Raw genomic sequence first — 24,576 nt, forward strand, 5'->3', positions numbered from 1 at the left:
AACATCAAGCAATCGAATCAGAATCTCTCCAGTGATTTCTCACTTTGAGCTAAGCTTCAGGAGGGCACGTTTCGTTAAGAATGAATTTTTGTTTCTCATAGTTAAGAACTATCAGCAAGTTCCGTTTCCATTCTCGAAAGTTATCCCTATTTAATTTATTCTCAGTAAGAATGCTAATAAGAGGAGTAGGAGATATATTTGAACTAAAAAAAAATAAAGATTCACTAATTACTATCTTTGTATTAAGCAAATATTTTCATTTCAGCAACATATCAAGAATGCAATATGATGCATGCGTCTTATATTAAAATCTTAAAAAAATATTTTTTCGTTGCTACGGTCATTCTTACACCCATCAACCATGTTGCCTTGGGGTCCCATGATTAACTAGTAAGAACATGAATTACATCCAATCAGTTCATGAATCTTAATTCTCAAGACTCCATACGAATTAACGACCGTTTAACGTTTGGCCATCATCTCTAGCTTAAATATCGTTTCTTAGGAAACTATTTAATAAGATATGACCTTGAAAGTGTAACCATTGACTCAACACCCATCATTTGTAAGTCATCTTGGGACAATCTCTCTGAAAGTCATGCTTGACTAGTTGTCCTTAAAAGGAAATCTCATCTAGTGAACCCACATGATAATGTTTACCTTGAGGTGCGACCAGGGTAGGAACCAACTTGAAACTTTATCATGCTATCACTTAGAGACCATCAATAGAGGTCATAGGTCTTATTTAAGGACCTTCTCCTACCCAATTTTTAAAAACATGCAAGGTTTTTATCCCAAATTTCAAGAATGATCATACAATAGTCCCAGTGGCATTCTTACCTAATCTAAATGGCATGCTTCCAATATATGCATGGCATGCTATGGGAATTTTATAATATTCACATTCATTCACAAGAATCAATCAATCATACAAATAAACAATTTTGGTTCTTTACAATTTTTTAAGGGAAAAATCGAAAAGTGAATGTGAACTGTGCACCAGGTAGGGCCCTAGAAAAGGGAAGTGAGTCAAATTTGACCACTTAAAAACCAAGTTTTTCCTAGCCAGAGCCACTCCTAGACATGCACCTTCTCATTACCACACTTCTCATAGTTATCGAATAACCTAAATAAGTGAATGGAACAATACAATACATGTATTTTCTCATTACCACACTTCTTATTTTTTTAAACAGTCAACTGTAGATCATCTCATTTATATATCACAATTATAACATTACATAATATAAATATTATAGACAATTATATAAAAAAATATATAATGAGATGGTAATTAAAATCATAATTTTTTAGAAAATAAAATTACATAATTTTTCGCCACAAGCATATAATCTCTAGTTCTTTACATCGCGTTTTAATAATTTCAGTTTAGTGTATTAGTATGGTGACATCCTACATTTAGATTCAGCAAATCGGGTTGGGTGTAGGGCGTCATGTTTTCAAACTTAAGGGTTTGAAAGTTTACAAATTATTTGAGTTCTAGTTATATATGTCTAATTAGTCCTTTATTAACTCAAAACAATTTTGAATGGTTTTAAATTGAATTGATATGATGAATGAATGAAAACGACGAATTAGAGAAATAGATTGCTTGTATCACTATTTGCAATGAATGCATTTTCACACCATATGCAATAGATGACTTAGAGATTAAATTAATATTTTGAATTATTATTTAATTTATTATAATTAAATAATTGAAGTTCAATTTGAAATTAAATTAAATTTTCATCACAATTTTAGTAAGCAAGATAATTAAATTTATTTAATAATAGATTCTAGTATGGTAAAGTGATCATGACTTTAACGAAATTAGAATTGGATTGAGAAAATAATTTAATTAAGAAATTAATTAAATTTATTTTAATTAAATAAATAATATTTTTGGAGATAGAAAAATAATTATTAGGTTAGTAAAATTATAGAGTTAGTTTAAAGATCAGATAACACATATAATTGTACATAATACGAGAGACTGACCTAAGTCCCGTCTGATAACAAGTGGGTGGCAACCTTAGTCCTAGAGATTAGGTGTTGCGTTCTTACCCCCTAGGTATTCCTAAAGGGGAATATTTGTGTTCTTCTAATTAAAATAATATTATTTATTTAACCTTTGTTCAAATGAGACTCTTGTGTTTTTCTCTATAAATAGAGACCATTGGCTAGGTCAAACACACACCACTTAAGTGTTGACACTCTGTCAAAATCTAGTGTTATTTATTTTCCCAAATAAATTTCGTATTTTGAGAAAGTTGGTCTTTCTGGTTTCTAGACTTTAAGATGTTTTAATATTCCTACTAAATATTAATAAAGTTTTCATTTTGTGTAATGAGTTTGTGAAATTAGATCTCACACTCTAAGCAAACCGAAGTTCAAGAATAGTTGAGATCATTTTGGTCAAAACCCAAGAAATGAATAAAATGCCTAACCCAAAACACATGTACTAATATTTCCAACCGTTTAGCTTTTAAAAAATTTTAATTTTCTACTATGCAACAAAATTGATTTCTAGACCGAATTTTTCAACATCATAAAATTTATAACAACTTAGATATTTGAGTATCTAAAAAATAAAATGGATCAAGAATATGATCAAACATAAGTTCTCAAATCTTCTTTTAAAGACATAACCTAATCTTTTATGCCACAATGAAGTCGAATTCTTACATGTTAATTTGTGTTTCTTACATATTATGATGGTGCATAGCGATTCATTAAATGAAGCAATAGTATCAAGTAAATATAGATTATCATAACCTAATAAAGAATTAGAGGCAACCAAATTTGAATTATGAAAAAGACTAAAATTTTCTATTTTAAATTAACAAGGATAACCAAATTTGTCAATTGTTGAAGGGTAAATTACACAATAGTCATTCAACTTTGATCTCTATAACAAACAGTCACTTAGCTTTCAGAAGAAGAAGAAGAAGAAGAAGAAGAAGAAGAAAAAGAAGAAGAACAAGAAGAAGAAGAATAAGAAGAAAGCCAATTTCCTAATACAAAAGGCTATTCGATTATACCAAGAATGTGCAAAAAAGAAAAAAAGTACTATCTATTAACCATTAGAGATTGAAGAACAAAGAGGAGCATTTATATCATAATCACCAGTAATGTCGTCATTTTGTACACCAAAAGAATCTACTAAAAAATGTAAGAGAATTCAAGACGTATAAACAATGAGCAAAAAAATATATAGAGAGAGGCAACTAATCGAAACCCAGGAAAGGAAAAAGAAGAGCTTACAAAGATGAGATAAAGAAAAAGAAAAGCTAAATAAATGATGAGACAATATGAAGGCACAAGAAAGAAGAGAAAGTAAAAGGAAAGAGAGAAGTTTAGGCATTCTTCTCCTGGTATAACCAGAGTTTGTCCACACGAAAACAATGATCCCTTCCTCTTCAACTAATTGTAATAACTCAACCCAAAAACAAAGAGAGGAAATCTATAAAAGCCCCAATTCCCAATAGAACCTAACCCTAGATCTAGAAATCTTTAAGGAAATCTATAAAATTGATGCTAATTCATAGACGAAACATCGTTAAGGAAATCTATAAAATCATTAAGGAAATTTACAGATCGATTGGAAGCTCTTCTTCACCAGGTTAAGCGATAAAAAGTTGGGAGGGGGTGAATAAATGGTGGGGAAGGAAAAGTTTGGATCTCGGATAGTTTTTCTTATTTTGGCATCTCCATTTCTCTTCTTCTTCTTCTTCTTCTTCTTCTTCTACTACTACTACTACTACTACTACTACTATTTTGTTTGGTTTTTATTTTGGGTTTCCATTGTGGCAAGTTAATTGGCCACGTCAGCTAGTTAACTGGCCACGTCACCTGTCCCGTTAGGCCTGTAATGAAAAATGTTAGTGGGTGACTAATTTGTCACTTTTCAATAACGTTAGTGACTGATTTGTTATTTTTTGAAAGTTAAGTGGCTGAGTTGAAAGTTGTTTTGTTATTGAGATCAAATTTGAGTGACTGTTGGTGAAATTTACCCATTGCTAAAATATAAACCAAAATCTGCCTAAAATACACTACAATAAAAGTATCATTCAAATCCAAATAAAATGCAATTCTAAACAATAATCTAAAGTTCCTATTGCTTCAATTTTTACTGAATGACCATTGCCTATATAGATGTATCTTTCACCATAATTTGGTGAAATCTATAAAATTGATGCTAATTCATAGACGAAACATCGTTAAGAAAATCTATAAAATCATTAAGGTAATTTACAGATCGATTGGAAGCTCTTCTGCACCGGGTTAAGTGATAGGAAGTTGGGAGGGGGTGAATAAACGGTGAGGAAGGAAAAGTTTGGATCTCTGATGGTTTTTCTGGTTTCAGCATCTCTATTTCTTCTCTTCTTCTTCTTCTTTTTCTTCTTCTTCTTCTTCTACTACTACTATTTTGTTTTGTTTTTATTTTGGGTTTCCATTGTGGCAAGTTAATTAGCCATGTCAGCTAGTTAACTGGCCACGTCACCTGTCTCGCTAGGCCTGTAATGAAAAAATGTTAGTGGGTGACTAATTTGTTACTTTTCGATAACGTTAGTGACTAATTTGTTATTTTTTGAAAGTTAAGTGACTGAGTTGAAAGTTGAGTGATTGTTTTGTTATTGAGATCAAATTTGAGTGACTGTTGGTGCAATTTAGCCATTGCTGAAATATAAACCAAATTTTGCCTAAAATACACTACAATAAAAGTATCATTCAAATCCAAATAAAATGCAATTCTAAACAATAATCTAAAGTTCCTATTGCTTCAATTTTTACTGAATGACCATTACCTATATAGATGTATCTGTCACCATAATTTGGTGAAATCTATAAAATTGATGCTAATTCATAGATGAAACATCGTTAAGAAAATCTATAAAATCATTAAGGAAATTTACAGATCGATTGGAAGCTCTTCTTTACCAGGTTAAGTGATAGGAAGTTAGGAGGGGGTGAATAAACGGTGAGGAAGGAAAAGTTTGGATCTCTAATGGTTTTTCTTGTTTCAGCATCTCCATTTCTTCTTCTCTTCTTCTTCTTCTTCTACTACTACTATTTTTTTTGGTTTTTATTTTGGGTTTCCATTGTGGCAAGTTAATTGGCCACGTCAGCTAGTTAACTGGCCACGTCACCTGTCCCGTTAGGCCTGTAATGAAAAAATGTTAGTGGGTGACTAATTTGTCACTTTTCGATAACGTTAGTGACTGATTTGTTATTTTTTGAAAGTTAAGTGACTGAGTTGAAAGTTGTTTTGTTATTAAGATCAAATTTGAGTGACTGTTGGTGCAATTTACCTATTGTTGAAATATAAACCAAATTCTGCCTAAAATAGACTACAATAAAAGTATCATTCAAATCCAAATAAAATGCAATTCTAAACAATAATCTAAAGTTCCTATTGCTTCAATTTTTACTGAATAACCATTGCCTATATAGATGTATCTTTCACCATAATTTGGTGAAATCTATAAAATTGATGCTAATTCATAGACGAAACATCGTTAAGAAAATCTATAAAATCATTAAGGAAATTTACAGATTGATTGGAAGCTCTTCTTTACCGGGTTAAGTGATAGGAAGTTGGGAGGGGGTGAATAAACGATGAGGAAGGAAAAGTTTGGATCTCTGATGGTTTTTCTTGTTTTAGCATCTCCATTTCTTTTCTTTTTCTTCTTCTACTACTATTTTGTTTGGTTTTTATTTTGGGTTTCCATTGTGGCAAGTTAATTGGCCACGTCAGCTAGTTAACCGGCCACGTCACCTATCTCGTTAGGTCTGTAATGAAAAATGTTAGTGGGTGACTAATTTGTTACTTTTCGATAACGTTAGTGACTGATTTGTTATTTTTTGAAAGTTAAGTGACTGAGTTGAAAGTTGAGTGATTGTTTTGTTATTGAGATCAAATTTGAGTGACTGTTGGTGCAATTTACCCATTGCTGAAATATAAATCAAATTCTACCTAAAATATACTACAATAAAAGTATCATTCAAATCCAAATAAAATGCAATTCTAAACAATAATCTAAAGTTCCTATTGCTTCAATTTCTATTGAATGACCATTGCCTATATAGATGTATCTTTTACCATAATTTGGTCTTTGCAATTCACGCAACCCGGCATAGACATACCGGTGTGAGTTATTGTACTAAAATCTATCCACCATGTGTGTCTAACTATCGAAGTCAAATTAACCTCAAAACAAACAAAATAAAGAACTGTACCTTTCTTAACACACCAAGCATGATAATTGGTATAATTCTTTTTTTGATAACATGTCGCACTATAAAAGAAACAACCATATTTAGTTGGCTCCTTTTATTATTTCTTTTCTGGTATCGTATCCGTAATTTCCTTAATTTTTTTATCTTTTTGTCCTTCTTATCCTTTAGGACAACGACTAAATGAGCACATTCTATCCTTTCTTACTTCAACCATTCGTCTTCTTGAACATAGTGTGAGAGGAGCTCATTCAGAGAGCGTGTCTCTTTTTGCCAGTTATAGTTGACCTTAAATAGGCTAAACTGTGGCAAACGAGATTAAAAACCAGATGCACTAGCAAACTTTCAAAGATTTCTAGCCTTAACTACTTTCAACTTTGAAGCAAGATGAGACATTTTCGTAATGTACTCTTTGATATTACATTTTCCTTTATACCTCATTAAAGTTAGATTTGTCAAGAGCGTGCCAATTTTAGCCTTTTCATTCTTGACAAACCTCTTTTCAATGATAGTCAAGAATTCCTTAGCCATGATAATCTTATCAGACGTAATGCCCCTAAATGTTTTTGGAATAACACTCTTCATGATCATCATACATATGTGGTTTTATCTCTCCCACCTTTCAATCTCCCTCCTTTCATTAGAGGTACTCTCATTTATAAGTGGGGGAGGAGAATTGGTCCTTAACATAAGGTCGAGATATATGACTCTGAGAACAATCATAAGATTCTTTTACCATGATTTAAAGTTGGTGTCATTTAAAGTAGGAATCGAGTTAATGCTAGCTGTGATGTTGGCAAGTGTAATAATAGCTGAATTAAACAAAACAAGCTCACATGAGACTTTAATTTTAAACCAAAATAATTTGAATAAAGGTAAATGTCATATCAAGATACTGAATACTCCATTAATATTTCATCTTTGAACAAAATATTAACTTGTAAGTGATATCTTGGTCTAGTAATCAAACATTGCCAATAAGAGCATGTCAAATAATAAATCTTCTTATGGGTCGATTTATTACTCACATGTAAAACTAAAAATTGTCACATGTTTATTACCATAATTGCACATGTAATTTTGTTAAATATGAATTAAGTTACATGCACACAACCTTTTATAATTTAAATCGAAACAATTTCAACAACAGAGGTCACTTTGACAATTTATTGTTTCAATTAAGTTGTTTTAAAATATATAAATTATATCGATATTCAAATTTAAAATTTTCGTAACAATCAAAGTTCAAAAGCTGAAATCTCTAATCATAATACAAATTATGAAATAACTGAAAAAAGTTATCTAAATACCACAATAAAAATTGAAAACATTCATCTTTGACTGGTTTTAATATCTTAAACAAAAACCATAAAAACTTTTACAATAAAATTCAAAACTAAAAATTTTATAAAACCAACCAAAACTTTCAACATAAATTTAAAATTTTAATATTCATTATTAGAAATACCAAATAAAAGTTAAAACCCATCAAATCTCAATATCAAAATAATAGGACAATAAGTTTATTCTTATTGATTCAATATGATGAGATTCGAATGTCACTTGTTGAAACCATAAACTCTATCTTACATAGAAGTCAAGTCTACAGACTTTCGATAAGCCTCCTGATGAAGTGTTGGGGGTTCTCCAACAAGACATAACTCGTGATGTTGATATTTTGATTTGATGTAATTGGTTGTTATTTTTCACCAAAAAAAAAGATAACAAATTTATTCTTATTGATTCAATATGATGAGACTCGAATGTCACTTGTTGAAACCATAAAAATTGAATTTCTAACTTAATAAATAGGAAGATAATTTTGCACATTAACTTGAATTTCTAATCAACCTACAATCAATTAAAAATTAATTATTTGATCATAATTCATTTAATAACCAAAGTCCAATAATAAAACATAACTATATTAAATCACTTTAAATTTAGATTAACATTTAATAACATGTAATTTTTATATGATATATGTAATGTTTATATTATCCAATCCCAATTTATTTAGATTTAGAACTAATTTTTAGTAAATAAAATATAACAAATTAAAAGAAATAAATTTGAGAAAACATAGGAAATATGTGAAATAGATATAATAGAAAAGAAAATAGATATTTAAAATTGATTTCATTTATATACAACAAAAATAGGCATTTAAAATTGATTGAAATTACCTTGGATACTCTCAAATGAACCTTGGGAAGTTATGCAACGCTAAAACAAGAAGGAAAGAAGCTCTGGAAGGACAACCTTTCCTTCTAAATTAATGTTTATTAACTTAGAATAATTTTTATTTATAAATACTTTTTAAAGCATTAATTGTTGGTATCTAAAGTGTACTTATTTTTCTACTTTGATACTTAATTTTTTTGGTGATACTTAAAGTATGCCTCTATTATAATTTTTAGTTTATTTTTGACTGATGTAAAAAAAAGGTCGTCAATATAATATATATTAATAAAAAAATTAAAAAGGGCATGTGGCATGTTTTAATAGTGCCAGTGGTCAATTAACAGTCTATCAAAGTTAAAAATATTTTTAATATTTAAATATTTAATATTATAATTTTTAAATTTAAATTTAAATTTAAAATTTTAAATAAACCTAATTACCACGTGACTTCTTTTTATTGGTCAAAATATGCCATGTGGCATTTTTCATTAGTCAAAGTTACCTAACAAATTTTTTAATGTTGGTTACAAATGGACCAAAAATAAAACAAATTAATACTTTAAATATTAAATTGGAACAAAATAATTGTAAATAGCAAACTGAAAAATAGATATACCTCAAAACTAATTCCTTTTCCATAAGGATTTGAATTTTGAAAGAATATTGGATGAAAATATTTTATTTGAATTTTACATTAATATATGAATATATCCAACACAAGTATTATATCCAAATGCTTTAAAGAATATTAGATTATGGCATTCCTATTACGTGAATGAAAAACTCATGTAAAATATATTTATTAAAAATTAAATAAATTTTTAGTTGAAATGGTAAAGTTAAAGATTAAAATACTATGGTGTTAAGTTCAAATCTTCTTATGTTTATGTTTTTAATGAATTTATATAAAAAGAAGAAGACAAAACATCCTAAAAATAATACAATTTATTTTATAAACATAATTTTTAAGTAATTTCCCAACTTAGTTGAATCCTAGTTAATAGGCAACACCCACTCAACCAAGCATTTAAAGAATAGTATAGATAATTAAATATAATATACTATGTAACAGCTCGTTTTTCTCAGTATCGAAAACAGTGATTTTAGGACTACAATTCTGACGAGTGAATCCGTAAATAGTATTTAGTAATATTTACAAGTTGATTATGAGCAAACTAATCTTTCTACGTTAAATTAAAGGAAAAATTGATTCTTATATTAAAAATTTCATTATTTTTATTGATAAAAGTTGATCCCTATATATCAATATGAGATACACATGGCCCACCATGTGTCACTCTCTGATTATTTTGTCAATCACATTAGTTTTAATAGTACAAATAGATGAATTTTTTAATGGAAAAGATCAATTTACTCTTTAATCTAATATATAAGGAGTAATTTGTCCATTTTTTCAATAGAGAGGGCAAAATGTAATTTCACTCCTAGTACAGGGATCTCCATGGTACTTTTACAGTGTAATTAGAATGATTTTTATATTTTATTACTATAAATTGCCCTCTATTTATGAGGTTACATTGGAAAATATTCATGTAAGATAGGAAACTAAAACTAAGAACTTTTTAGTGAAATACAAAAAACAAAAACAAAAGAAAAACAAGTTCTTCTAATTAGGAATATACTAAGAGTAGGTCATTTGTTTGCCTTTCTATACTTGGCAACTTTGGTGTCTTGTGGCCAACTTCTCGCATGAAGGCGTCGATGCCTAAAATGCTTTCCAATAAATCTTTCTGCAAGAGATGGGTACTTATTTTGAATGTAAGCTCGAAGACACTTGTGGTATGAGAAATCTATCTATCCACCATTAGTTTTAACAAGAAAGAGACATCTTGTCTATCTAAATTGAGGATGTCGATTGACCTTAAAAGAAGAAGAGTAAACACATTATTGAAGCCAATAGAAATTTATGTCAAAGACAATACATAAAATATATAATGATCCACATATGGAAGGCAAGCTAACTAAGTTGCATCCAACCACAATAGCTACTAAACATTAAAACCACGTTCATTTCAATAGTAAGAAAAGCCAAATTAACAGGCAGATTAAGAGAAGCAAAATAGCAGATTCAATGCCTCAAAAATAGAGGAAAGAATATATCAGTCGAAAGGTTCAAATTGTTGATCCATGTCCCAACAATTGCTTACAACCACAAACAGAGATGTACATACATGTATGTATCTGTAAGAAGATTTTACTACTTATGCTACGTTTGATAGGAGTATTATTTGTTATGCATGTTTTAGCATATGAGTGAGCCATAAACTCATTAAATTGGTAATGTTTTGTTATTCTCATGACTCAATTTTAGCAAAAATTAATATTTTTTTTACAAAAATTTTTACTCATATTTCTAATTTCAAATTTATACAACTATTTTTTATTTTGTCTAACTATAGTAATACATACCTAATAAATCAGCATTTTCCTCATGTTATTACATTAGTATCCAAACAAGGTATTAGAATAAAGAAAAGGAAACTTCGTTTTTTTTTCTTAAATAGATGAGAAAAATTCCAAGGAAAAAAATTGGGGTGTTAGTCCAATTTTTAAGTGCGAGGGAAGTCTGAGCAACCTAATTTGTATTGTGTTGGTCAAATGGGTACTTGAGGGAGAGAGGGAGGGAGGGAGAGAGAATGTCATGCTGCCATGTAGGCAAAAGTATGCAAATAATACATGATGCATGCATTCACCAGTCACCTGAGCAAGAAGGCCAAAAGGAGATTCTTCTCAAGCACAATTTGAGATAACTGGAGATTACATCAGCAAGAAGCAAGGGATAAAACGTGACAAATTCATAGAAAAGGAACTAAGGTCCAAAACATGGTAGAACCATGATTGAAACTCAGGGCACCACTTTCCATTCAGTGGGAATTTATTCTTCTAAATCAAGGCTTACCGAGCCAAAAATAAATTAGAAAACCCATAGTTTGCTCTTCTAAATTACACAATTTGCCAGATGCTGCAACAACAATGAAGGAAAACAACACTTAACCACAAGGAACAGAGAATGGTAGCTTATCATTTAGTTATTTGAGTAAATTCAAAGCAAATGCAGGTAGGAGAAAATTTTGACAGTAGGACATAGGAAACAATGAGCTTTGTTCTTTTAAGTTTACAATAGATATTATCCAGATATGAAACCACCAAATTGGTTTACAGAACAGACTTGACTATGGAAATACTTTGAAGTTTTTTTACCCAGAAGATATGTTTGATTATCTAGCAACTCAAACCAAAACAGTGAAACCCACAATAAAAGGTAATGCCAACAGAAACTCACCATAATAGAATCAAGTCCACATCCAATTTTATCTTCAGAATGTGGATGATAACGAAGAAGCATCTCTACTACAGCTTCCTCATCTGCAACAGTTAATCGTTCCCCATCCTTATACCTAGAATAGGAGAAAAACAATTAGAAGGAAGAATCATCGACGAAGTTGACTAATATTTAACATTGTTGCACTGTATAGACACTGATTCAACTTATTAACTGCTTCATCCAAAAAGTATCTCAAAAATGTTAGCTTGATTTTCTATTAGTGGTGTAAATCATAGGTTCTATGTCAAAACTTAATTTCATTTGTAATTTTTCTAAATGTAGCTAGCTTACCACTCTGGAGAATATTTTCCATAATAACCTCAGAAGGGATGTTTAACATATTGAAAATTTAAGACAATTTAGAGTGTTCCGTTTTTGCTTATTTATTTGGTTTCCCGAATTTTCATAAGATGTAAAAATATCTGCAGCTACAGTCTACCTACTTGATTCTAGCACACGTATAACGCAATCACACAGAAAATTATTCTCTGCAATTTATTTGATGGTGTTCTTTCTCTCCATTACTAATTTGGGTAAAATATAAAATTGGATTATAATGTCTGTACAGCCAATGGATAAACATCCCAGTTCTGCTTTCTTCTTGTTCTGTCCTTGATAAGAGAAGCTAACCTCGGAGACTGATATAGGAAACTTAGCGGCAGTGTTTTGAATGGCAGGCAAGAAGATGGTTAGGCGACATTAAAATGCTCTTTTGCTGACACCATTAGACTCCACATTCCTACTTAAACAACTTCTTTTAAATAAAAACAGGAAGTATAATTTTCATCCAAGCAATAGAAAGCAATGTTTTTGAAAGCATCAAAGATTTATCCACAATGTTGGAGATCGACCCGATTAAGCAAGGAACAAGTAAAACTAGCAAAAGAAATTGATAAATTGAACACAAATTTAACGTGGAAAAGAAACGAAGAGTATAAAAGATGGAGATAAAAAAAACTTAAACCCCGAAAAACCAAAAATAAAGAACTATCAAAACGTAAACACAAAATTTTCTAAATGTGTTATGAGTTCTAATCTAATGGGTGTATTTTCTAAGGTTGTAAAAGAGCCTACTTATAGGCTAAATTCATATGTCAAATAATAAAAAAATAATCTAAACTAATCAGTGTTTAATTGAAACAAATAAATAGAGTTTAACTCGAAGATTATTTCTCAAGTTTGACTGAAATATGAGTCATATTTAACAAATCTCCACCTTGACTCATATTTCCACAACGCCATCTTTTTTAAAGCCAGCCACGAGCCTATCTTGAACTATGCGGGGAATTAACTGAGTCGAATCTGTGCTTAGAAACTAGAAGACTTCTAGCCTTCGACTTGTACACTGCCAAATCAAAACTAACCCGGGTTTGATTTTCACGAACACAGTACCCTAACTTTTCAAAACCTGCATCCAAAAGAAAACCTCTCTTCAACGAAACGATCATACATTTTTCCCTCCTATGACCAAGTTGCCTCCGCTCCAAACAAGTTGACTTCGACTCTGTAACAGATGAGGGACGTCCGATTTTACCGGTCACTGTAGAACCTTCCAGAATATAGAAACTGCCAGTTCTTTTACCTTTTAACAAAACGAGAGCTCCACGAGATACTTTAATGCCGCTCGACTTGATGTTGATTCTACATCCTTTTAAGTCTAAATTACTCAAGGAAATGAGATTCTTTCGTAAATTAGGTACATACCTGACATTTGAGAGTGTCCTAATCGTCCCATCGTGTGTCCTAATTTTAACAGTACTAATACCAATTACCTTACTAGATGAATCGTTTCTCATGCGCACAACTCCACCTTCAACTGAACTGTGTGTGGAGAACCATTCTCTATTGCGACATATGTGGAAAGAACATCTCGAATCTAGGATCCACTTGGACGTGAGCTTGGAGTTATCGCTCATTGACACTAACAAGAAATCATCACCGCTTTAATCGGCCAAATTAGCACCAGCTACATCTTCCTTATTACTCTCACCAACTCTTTTATTTCGCAGTTTATAACAATCTGCTTTGACATGACCTAACTTTTTACAATAACGACACATTTGTCTCGTTTCTTTGATGCTATCAAAATGGAAGCTTGCCTATTTGCCTTGCTATCCAAATAAAGCTCATTGTCGAGTTTGTCTTTACTCAAAAAATGACCCGTCAGATCTTCAAACGAGAGTTTGTCTCTGCCATAAATCAGTGTCTCCTTGAAAGACTTGTATGAAGAGGGTAAAGAGCACAATAATAACATAGCTTGATCTTCATCATCAATATGAACCTCAACATTCTTTAAATCATTTAAAAGAGTAATGAATTGATTGATGTGATCTCTAAGAAGCTCACCTTCGTTCATGCGAAACGTAAATAGACGTTGTTTCAACACTAAACGGTTAGCCAGAGACTTAGTTGCATAAAGAGTTTCTAACCTTTTCCACAAGGCAGATGAAGTCTTCTCCATCAATACCTCCTGCAATACCGTATTCGCTAGGCACAATTGGATTGCAGACAAAGCCTTTTCATCAAGCTCTTCCCATTCTGTTTTACTTAGATTCTCAGGCTTTTTCCCGCTAACAACCTTTTTCAAACTGGATTGAGCTAGAATTGCCATCATCTGAACTTGCCACAGATTGAAATTTGTCTCATCATCGAACTTCTCAATTTCAAACATTGTTGCTGCCATATCTGAATTGGCTGATCTATAAAAATTGAACCAACTCTGATACCACTTGTTGGAGATCGACCCGATTAAGCAAGGAACAAGTAAAAATAGCAGAAGAAATTGATAAATTTAACACACAAATTTAACGTGGAAAAACTCCTCCAAAGAGGATAAAAACTACAGGAAAAGATAATTTTACTATAATGGCGAAAGAAACGAAGAGTACAAAAGATGGAGATGAAAAACTAAAACCTTGAAAACTTGAAAACAAAGAACCCTCAAAACGTAAATACAAAATTCTCTAAATGTGTTATGAGTTCTAATCTATTGGGTGTATTTTTTAAGGTTGTAAAAGAGGCTATTTATAGGCTAAATTCATATGTCAAATAAAAAAAAAATCTAAACTAATCAGTATTTAATTGAAACACATAAACAGAGTTTAACTAGAAGATTGTTTCTCAAATTTGATTGAAATAGGAATTATACTTAACACACAAGATTGAACAAGTTCCTACCCTAATCGCAAAAGAAGCAACTGCAACGCAACCATACCAAGCTTGACCATTTGTTAGAAATTCAAGTTAATCAGCATAAATATGGGACTAAACTTTAAGACATTAGAAATTCAAGTTGCTTTTATTACTTTTGCTTTCTTGTTTAGGGTGAAAGATTAACTACAGGGATTTAAATTGTGGTTGCGACCGCATTTTAGGCCGTGTTGTGTTTATCATGGTTGGCGTTTATCATAGTTGCGGATATAACGGATACTATTGCGGTCATTGCCGGTATCGCGGTCGTGAAATTTTTTAAATTCACACAACTTATTGTAAAACATAATAATTATAATTATAATTATAAAAAGTCACTTTTATTGATTTTTAAAGTGTTTTCTAACACTTATGAACTTTTATTAATATGAGAACACAATTTTACAATCATTAATTATTCTTATATTTATTTACGGATTTTTAAGAATATTATATTAACTAATAACAAAGTAAAAAAATAAATATTAAACATTCATCATATTTAATAAGTTTGAATGTTTTAATAGATAAAATAATTGAAAATTCATACATGAGAAAGGTCTTCAATATTTTTGACAACTTTGGAGATGGTGAAGATATCAAAACATTCTATCTTGCAAAAGGAAAAAACAATAGATAAATGTATAGATTCTCATTAATTATTCCTATTTCCTACCACTTATTCTCACCCTCATTCTACTTTCATATATAGTTAAACATGCTTTAATCCTTAATTATCTTTTCATAAAATATACTCCATTCATTTATCTAAAGATATATTTTAAATGTTTTAATATCATTAAAATTAAAAATATTAACGAAAGTTTTCTTTTAAAAAAACATATCTTACAAATAGTGGTAGTGGTACGATTTAGTTTTCACCAATTAGTGGAACGACAAGGGGGATCAAATCCTTCACCTTCACTTTGAGAGCGTTCTTGACTTGATTCTCTTGGCCTTTGTCCAAAAATATATCCCAAAAAAGCAACATTTTCACCTTGATTTTTATATAATTGATATGAATGATATATTTGAGGAGGATGATACATGAGAGGTGAAGGTGGGTGATACATTGGTGGTGGAGGATGCATTTGAGGCTGATATGGCTCACCATAATTAGGAAATGGTGGATAATAACCATATGGTTGTGGATAACCATGTGAAGGTTGAAAATATGAAAGTTGTTCGGGTGGATAAAAACCTTGAGTGCTAGTAGATGAATCACTATACCAAATGTTACTAGAACTCGATCTCTTACTAGATGAAGAGCTTACAAAAGTATGCTTCTTGCCTTTTCCTTTTGATGGAGCTCTAGGTTCACTTCTATCTCTCCTAGGTTTAGGAAACATATTTCCATCAAATTCTGATCTATCACAGAAATGTTCACTAGTGGCACCAACCTCATATTATCCTCTATATTGACTAGAAGACCTATTTTCACCTCTATCACCACTATGTCCATTATTTTCATCAATTGGACTTAAACCACCACCATCGGGTCCATCGTCACTCTAACTTGGCGTTGCATTAGAACTTGATTAAGACAAATTTTGTTGTTGAGATTGATCAACATTCATTTCATCATCAAAGGTATCCAAAGGCAACACATTGACATTTTCACCATCTAATAATGGATTCTCTTTCTCTTGAAGCCATTCAGATAGTGGATCAACTTCTTCAAAGATATGATCAAGGCTGATAGGATTAAAACTAGTGTTCATATTATCAATGCTCATTCTTTTTTGATGCCTTATCTGAAGCTTCATATTATAGTAGGTAAACACTAGTTTCTCAAGTTTTTTATATTTCAACCTATTTCTTGCCTTGGTATGAATATAACTAAATGTGCTCTAATTTCGTTCGCAATTTGATGTAGAAGTTGTTTGACTAAGCACTTTAATTGTTAATTTTTGTAACTCAGGAACACATGTGCCATATATTATCCACCACTCAGCTGCATAATATTATTTAAATTTCAAAATAACTTTAAAATGTACAATATAATTAAACAATATAAATTAAATTAAATAATTTAATTAACTATTTACCCAGATTCATTTGCTTCCAAGCTTTTTGTGCTTGTGGAGTATCCAATGTCTCATGTTTATCTCTAAATAGTAACAACTGCATAAATAAAAGATAAAGTAAAATGAAAAAATAATTCCATTTCAAATTATGTAACTAAGTTACAAATAATAGTACTTGAATCTAATCTGTTTAACCATTCGACTTGAGTATCAAGTAAAGGTTCTAATCTTTCAATTCTTGATCTTGTACCTTCTAATGTTCTATTAGTACATTCTCGAATGCTCCTCCCAAATTGAAATTGAGGATTGAGAAAATAAATTAAGCATAATTTATAAGAATATCATCAAATAATAATAATCTAAATCTTAAAATAATAAAATATAAAAATAGTTCTTAATTATATGAAACATTTTATCTTACCAGCTGAATGCAAGTCGGAATCCATAAAATTTCATCTATTGTGAATAATCTTTTCGTACTCGGTGAAATATCGACAATCTTGTTGAATTGCTCGTTTAGCTCTATCAACAGCCTTATAAATAAAGCCCATTGTTGGTTTTTCATCACCATCCGCAAGTCTTAATACTTGTACTGGGGGCTCGTAAAATTTTATGAGGTCATTAACTTTTTTCCAAAATTTTTTTTTGGCTTCATAAGCAGGCCCTGACTTTTGCTGTCCCCATTTTGATTCTTTAAATTCCTATATATTCTTATGAAAATTTTTTAAATAATATAATTTAAATTATTTAGAACTAATAAATCATTAAAGGTTGCTATATTTAAGTAATTATATTAACTAATTATAAAATACTAACCATTGAATTAAACATTTCTCTCAGACCTTGCTTTTGCCTTGTTATCTCTTCAAGTTGAATGAAATGACTGCAAATCAAGTAAGAGCGGGTCAAAGTATTTGATTCCCTTGTGTATACTTCTTCATCAAATCAACAGTCCAAATGTGATTGTATATAAAGCAAGTCACTTTCTTTGCCTCATCTAACACTTTTGCTACACTGGGATTTTTCCCAATATCTTCAAGGCATAAATCTAAATAGTGAGCTACACATGAGGTTCAATATAGATTCTTTCTTTTCAACATTAATTTTTTTCTAGCAGCTTTCATTGTTGCCTCATTATCAGTCACTATCTGGACAATGTAACTTTCTCCAATTTCTTCTACAACTGAATCTAACAAATTGTAGGAGAATTTAGCATCTCTACTACGAACACTCAAGACATCCACAAATTTCCAAAAAATGGTTCCTTTACTGCAATAAACAAGGAAATTAATGATGTACATTTGATTCAAATTGTTGGTCCAACCATCACACGTTAGAGTTGCACCCAATTATTTCCAATGAGTCTTTAGTCCATTTACCCAATCACGAAATCGTTGATACTCTAACTCCAAATACACATCTAAAACCTCATAAGGTGTTAAGAGCTTTACACATTGTCCAACTTATATTGACACTTAAATTAAGTTATACAACCATGGAGAGCTTGCTAATTGAAAAGGAAGTTGTTCATATATTAAAACTTTAGATACCGCTTCACCTATTTTCCTGCGTAAAGTCTTTAAAAAAGAGTCACTAATCTTTGGTTGCTTTGAGCTTTTGTTTCTAGCCAATTCAGGTATAGCTCCCCTTAAGGTAAACTTAGACTCACTTGGGATGGATTTATTTTTTCTTTCTCCGTGATATTCTCTAGCTGATCCATGAGAAGATCGCCCTTTTTCATAAATGTTACTCCAACCACTAATACTTCGTCTGAATTCCTCCCTTCTATGCCACTCGTGTTGTGATTGGATATTTTCTCGAGTTGCTTGCCTTATAGAAGAAACCTCATTAATGAGTTCCTTGTGTTCATCCTCCTTTCCTCTTAATTGGGATAACAATTCATTTGTTCTCCTCTTTTTGTCTATTTTCTTTACGTTGCTTTCTTTCAGTATATTCATCATACTTTCTCTAATGACACCTGTTAATAAAATAAAAATAATTCACACTTTATATTATTATCAATTATGTATAATCTTTATTGATAAATTTACAATAACATTTAAAAATAATAATAAAGTATCACATACCAGTAACATTAGGGCATGGTGCAACATTGCCGGTTTTATGAGCAATGTACTCTTTAAATCCTGTTATTCCTCCTTTCACAACTTTACCACAAAGTTTACATACGACATTTCTTTTTGTATTTGGCACTAGAGTTCCAAAGTGCCAACTTATATCATTACTTAGTGCAACCTCCAATCCTTTAGTCGGGAACTCTTCACATGGTGTCTTGCTTTATTTTTATTTATATACAAGAAACATAAAATAATATTTAGAAATATGAGCAATTCATTACTTATATTATCAACAATATAATACAGAAAAAGTAAATATCACTAACATTGAAAAATTAAATTTATTGCATAATCCATAATTTAAAAAAAAACAACACACCATAATCCATTATTACCCGATCACCCAAAACCCAAAAACTAAAAACTAAAATAAAAACTTCCTCAAATCCCCTCAAGCCCCAACCCCCTTCCTTTTTTTTAAATATAGTTAAAACTTTTTATTAGAGAAAAGAAACCTTAAAAACAATTACAAAGCAATACAATCTAGCCTAAGCTAACCTACCAGCTAACAACTTAGCTCACCAATTAACTCTAACTAACTGCTCTATAGTAGACTAAGCTACTGTATAAACCGTAATATTTATGATTGGGGCTAAAGAAATCGCTATATGTATTTTATAAGTTTTTTAAATGCAAAGCTTCAATATTAATATTTGTTATAATTTTTTGCTAAAAATAGTTTAGGGTTAGATAAATTGCATTCTTTTGAATGAATATACTATATAGTGAGAAAAAAGGTGCATACTACCGTATTGTTATTGAAGTATGTATTTTAGTTGTAGGATGATTTGAGGGGCTTTTAGAAGTTGGTTGTTGGATATAGAGAATAGGAAGCAGTGAGAATTCTAGAGACCAAGAAGCAAAAATTAAAATAGACCCCAAACCCAACAAAAACCAAATAGGATTCCATAAGCCCAAAATGGGTTGTAAGGCAAAAAAATAAAAGACAAAATCCTATAATATGAAAAACAAATGGTAGAAAAAACTCAAAAGCCTCAGACCTCAATAGTTATCAATAAATGCATAACCTCTTGAAAAAATAACAAAAACGTTGGGAACCCCAAAGACGTTTTCAAAACCCATTTAAAGCACTAATCCAGATCCTTCCAAAACCTTTCCCCTTCTCCAAAACAATTTCTCATCCCTAACCCAAAGAACATCTCTGCAGATTTAAGATTAATACCCTTCATTTGCTCTTATCTCTATCAACTGCTTCTCGGGCACACTCCATGTTACAACAATATTTGCATGTTACAACAAAAAAGAAGCAAGAATCAAGACAAAAAAAAATTAAGGTGCTTACTTGAAAATTATGAATTTTTGAAAGTGCAAGTCAGATTTTGTTTAGAGATTTTTGTGATTTTGTTTGGTTTGGAGATTGGACAGTGAAATATGAGAATTTCATATTTTTCTATTGCTTTTGGACTATTTTTTTTTCTGTTGATTTTGGACTGTTTTTTCTTTTTTTGATTGAAAATTATCTGATTTTGCAGGTGAAGAATATATTCCCTTTTGTCTAATTATATTTTTGTTGATTTTTTTTAAAGGAGTTGAATTTTTTTTTAAAATTTTACTGTAACAGAACGATAATAGGAATAGTGGCATGTTATTGCCGTAATTGGATGTTACCCATTAAATTATGGTCGTGATCCACCGCTATTGGTGTGATTTCGCTTCACACTGCTATTTTCAGCATTTGCAGTTTCGGACAGCGCCGTTATCGCTATATAGCGGCCGCTATTCCGCTACTCGACCGCTATTTAAATCCCTAACTATATTGTATTAATTAAGTGATACATATATGAAATCATATCAGTAAAGATTCAAATGTATGATATGTAAATAGCGCCTAAAATAACTGGTGAAAATGACAAGAGTTGTGAGACTAACCTATTAGAGTGAAGAATCTCTTTAGCGAGTGAAATGATAGGCTGGATGTCACGAAGAATCTCTTCCTCCTTATCCTTCCTTTTCTTGTAATCAGGATCATTCAACATATGGTACTTCTTCGGGTCCCTCACACTAGGCACAATACTGCTCTTCTCCGTGGAGGATACCTCTTCTTCGAGCCTAGCCGACTCTACAATAGTACACCAAGGACGACGAGTAGACAATAGAATTCAAGCTACAAGGAGGTTGTGTCGTTGTAGCCGAAGGTGGAGAAGTGGGATGCCTTTACGAAGTAAAGGAGCAACCATGGCTCACGTGTGGCTGCGTAACTGAGGATCACTTAATTCGTCGCCTTTTTCCTAGGGATCGAGTCGATACCTACGTTGAAATGATAAAATTGAAGATTAAAATACTATGCTATTAGGTTTAAATTTCATCATGATGTTATGTTTTTAATGAATTTATAAAAATAAAAAATAAAAACATCTTCATAATAATACAATTTTTTTTATAAAATATATTTTTAAATCATTTGCCAATTCAGTTGGAACCTAAGTAATGTGTAACACCAAACATTTAAAGAGTAGTATAGATAATTAAATATAATATACTCTTATTTTATTATTTTAAAACTAAATATATTTTTAATCATAACATAAGGTATAATTCCTAATATATATTATGTATTATAACAACAATTGACCGAATTATCACAAAAAGCATATTAATAATAGTCGCATAAAGATAAAATTTCTTTTTTTAAATCATCACTAATAAGAATTACATTAGTGACGGTGAATCATAGTCACAATAACATTAGTGGCGATAAAATTTTCTAAGATGTTACAATAACATTTCCCACAAAATTTGTTTGAAAGTCAATTTTGTCACAAAGCATATAGTGGTGTAAACCTCTAGAGTTTTTACAAATTGTCATATAAGATATACCATCAATCATTAAATATGATGGTTATTTATTTTTGTCACGTTTGTAATATATTTAGTGATACTATTTTAAGCGTAACTTAGAAAATTCATCAATAATTAATAGTATATGTGACTGAAAAATAATGTTATATATTCATACAAAAGATTATGACATTACTTATAATGTTATATAAAGTTAAGGAAAATTATTTGATATACCACTAGTAGAATTTTTATACTCCACATGCAACGTAAGGGTTTGACAAGTGTATTATAAGGTGTAGTAAAAATAAAAATAATTATATAAATAAATGTGACACTTCATTCACCTTTAACCCATTTGTAGAATCTTAAAGCCTCCACTAGCATCTGTATCAAATAATTACCTTTTGAGTTAAACATTTAGGTGACAATGTTATTGTCATTAATGGTAAACTTTTAGAGATGTAAGTGCATGTCACTATATTTGCTTCATAGTAATGACAAACTGAATGTGTCACTAGTAAGATATATAATCATGGATTAATTTTTTTCATAAAACAAAACATTTGAAGATTTATTAATTAATAATTTTTTTGAATTAGTGACATAAACAAAACGTCAAATAAAATTTAAAATGACAATAAAAAGTTTTCCACAATTCGTTTTACAAATCTTAGTGCCAAACATTAAATGACACAAACCCATGACATTTTTTAAATCTTCATACAAAATATAAAAGAAATAACAAATATTGACAAATTCATGTGTTCATCACTTTAAATCTATTTTTGTTACAAAAGTAGCATGTCACTTTTTATGTATTTATGACAAATCAAATTGTCACGAACAAATCCTATTAATAATTTTCCTTAAAACAGAATTAATAAAGATATGAAAAATTATTCTTTAGCAAAAATTAATAATCATTAACTATGACAATTATTTGTTTTTTTTTTCATGTTTGTAGTATATTCGATGACATTATTTTAGGTGTCACATGAAAATTTGTCACTAATTGATAGGTTTGTTGTAGTGCATGGCTTTATTGCTACACAAACCCTTATGATTGTATTTCTTAGGTGATTGCGCCTTTAGTAAACTGTTATAAGATTTCTAGCAACATGTCCTAATTTAGTCACAATAAATAGCCTTAAGTATTCAAATAGTATACCCCATATCTATATCCAGATAGGCATTGCTGAAAACATGTCCGTGTTTGGCGAATTGTTAGGAGCCCCCTTTACTATTATCAAAAGTGTTCCCTCAAGTTCCCAAGGGTTCTCCCCATGCCTAAAGTAAAGGTCTGACAAATTGGCGAATTGTTAGGAGCCCCTTTTACTATTATCAGAAGTGTTCCCTCAAGTTCCCAAGGGTTCTCCCTATGCCTAAAGTAAAGGTCTGACAAATTGTAAAAATAAATCATAAAGGAATTATCATCTCCAGAGACAATTGTGGCACGGCCACAAAGATTCTAGGCTCTATTGATGATTAAATCATCATAGGTAAATAGGATAACAAGCCCTTGATGAGTGCATATTTGTCACATGTTTTAAGGCCCTTTACAGTCTAGTCTTAACTTGTTTTAAGGTGAAATTAAATAATTTCAGTGTTAAATTAGTGTTTTGCTTATTTAGGTGATAAGATAGGTTATTTATGCATTTTAGGTTAAGGTTTAGCATTCAAATAAATATGTTTTAAATAGGTTTAATTTTGATCTTTTGAATGTAAGGATGATAGATGCTCAATAAGATTGGATCAAACTTAGTGGACAACATCCCACTGTGGGCATGAGTTAGCAAATGGGGAAAACATATTTCACAGCTCATGTCATGACGTAGGGGGATTCCACATCATGATATCACTTCCCAGAAGATCAAGAATTGGTGAAACAGTGGCCAACATTGTGACGTTTGTAAGTCTATGTTGCGACATCAAGCCTTGTAACAACTCCTCTAGTGGAAATTACTTGTGGGCAACTGAAGGAGAATCACCTCAAGGTCGCATTGTCATGTGTTAGTTAGCGCTTTAATGGATGATATTATAGTCCTTTCCTACATCCAAAGCTTGACTATCAATACTATTTTCTCTATATTTTCAGAGGACTATGGCCATTTTTAAATTTCCTTAGACTCTTTTATGACCTCCTTGAGAGGATTAAACTTTTCTTTGTATTTTTGCATTAACTTTTGTACTTTTTCTATTTTCTAGAAAGTTTTGTATTAGATTTCAGTTCTAATTCACATTTCTAAATCTCATCAAGCTAGATTCTACAATTTTTTCATGGAATTGAAGTGGGCAAGTTGGAATTAAACTATTTGCAGGCTTTCTTCGTAAATTGGTTGAGCTTATTTACTCTTTTTATTTTAATTTGGTTTTCCATTATATGAACAGGTTGAGTTTTTTTGAATTGAATGAGATTTTTGTTTCCAAGGTTAGGAAAGTATCTTGAGATGGTTAATTGTGTTGTTTAATAATTGTACAAAGTAGGATATACTTTAATTTGAATTATTATGCAATGTTTTTGAACAATCTCATTATAGGTTCTGATTATATCTTTTCTTTTTGACATAATGCCCAGAACTACCCATAACTCCTCCCTACCCCATAAATAGGAGCATAATGCACTTTAACGTACTGGAACCCACGTCCTCCT

At 30.7% G+C, this 24,576-nt stretch overlaps 1 protein-coding gene across 1 annotated transcript in view; it reads right to left on the reverse strand.

Moving 5' to 3' along the window:
- LOC105795721 (protein DCL homolog, chloroplastic-like) overlaps window positions 1-21,322 on the reverse strand; it is a 40,552-nt gene extending 19,230 nt beyond the window's left edge. Inside the window, exons 1-3 of the mRNA XM_052628845.1 lie at window positions 21,298-21,322; window positions 21,015-21,204; window positions 11,729-11,843 (exon numbers count right to left, since the gene is read on the reverse strand). Coding sequence (XP_052484805.1) covers window positions 11,729-11,843; window positions 21,015-21,204; window positions 21,298-21,322 — 330 coding nt within the window. The remainder of the gene's footprint in view (window positions 1-11,728; window positions 11,844-21,014; window positions 21,205-21,297) is intronic.
- Between the last annotated feature and the right edge of the window lie 3,254 nt (window positions 21,323-24,576).

The sequence above is a fragment of the Gossypium raimondii genome, chromosome 3, assembly GCF_025698545.1.
Source record: "Gossypium raimondii isolate GPD5lz chromosome 3, ASM2569854v1, whole genome shotgun sequence".
Lineage (NCBI taxonomy): Eukaryota > Viridiplantae > Streptophyta > Magnoliopsida > Malvales > Malvaceae > Gossypium > Gossypium raimondii.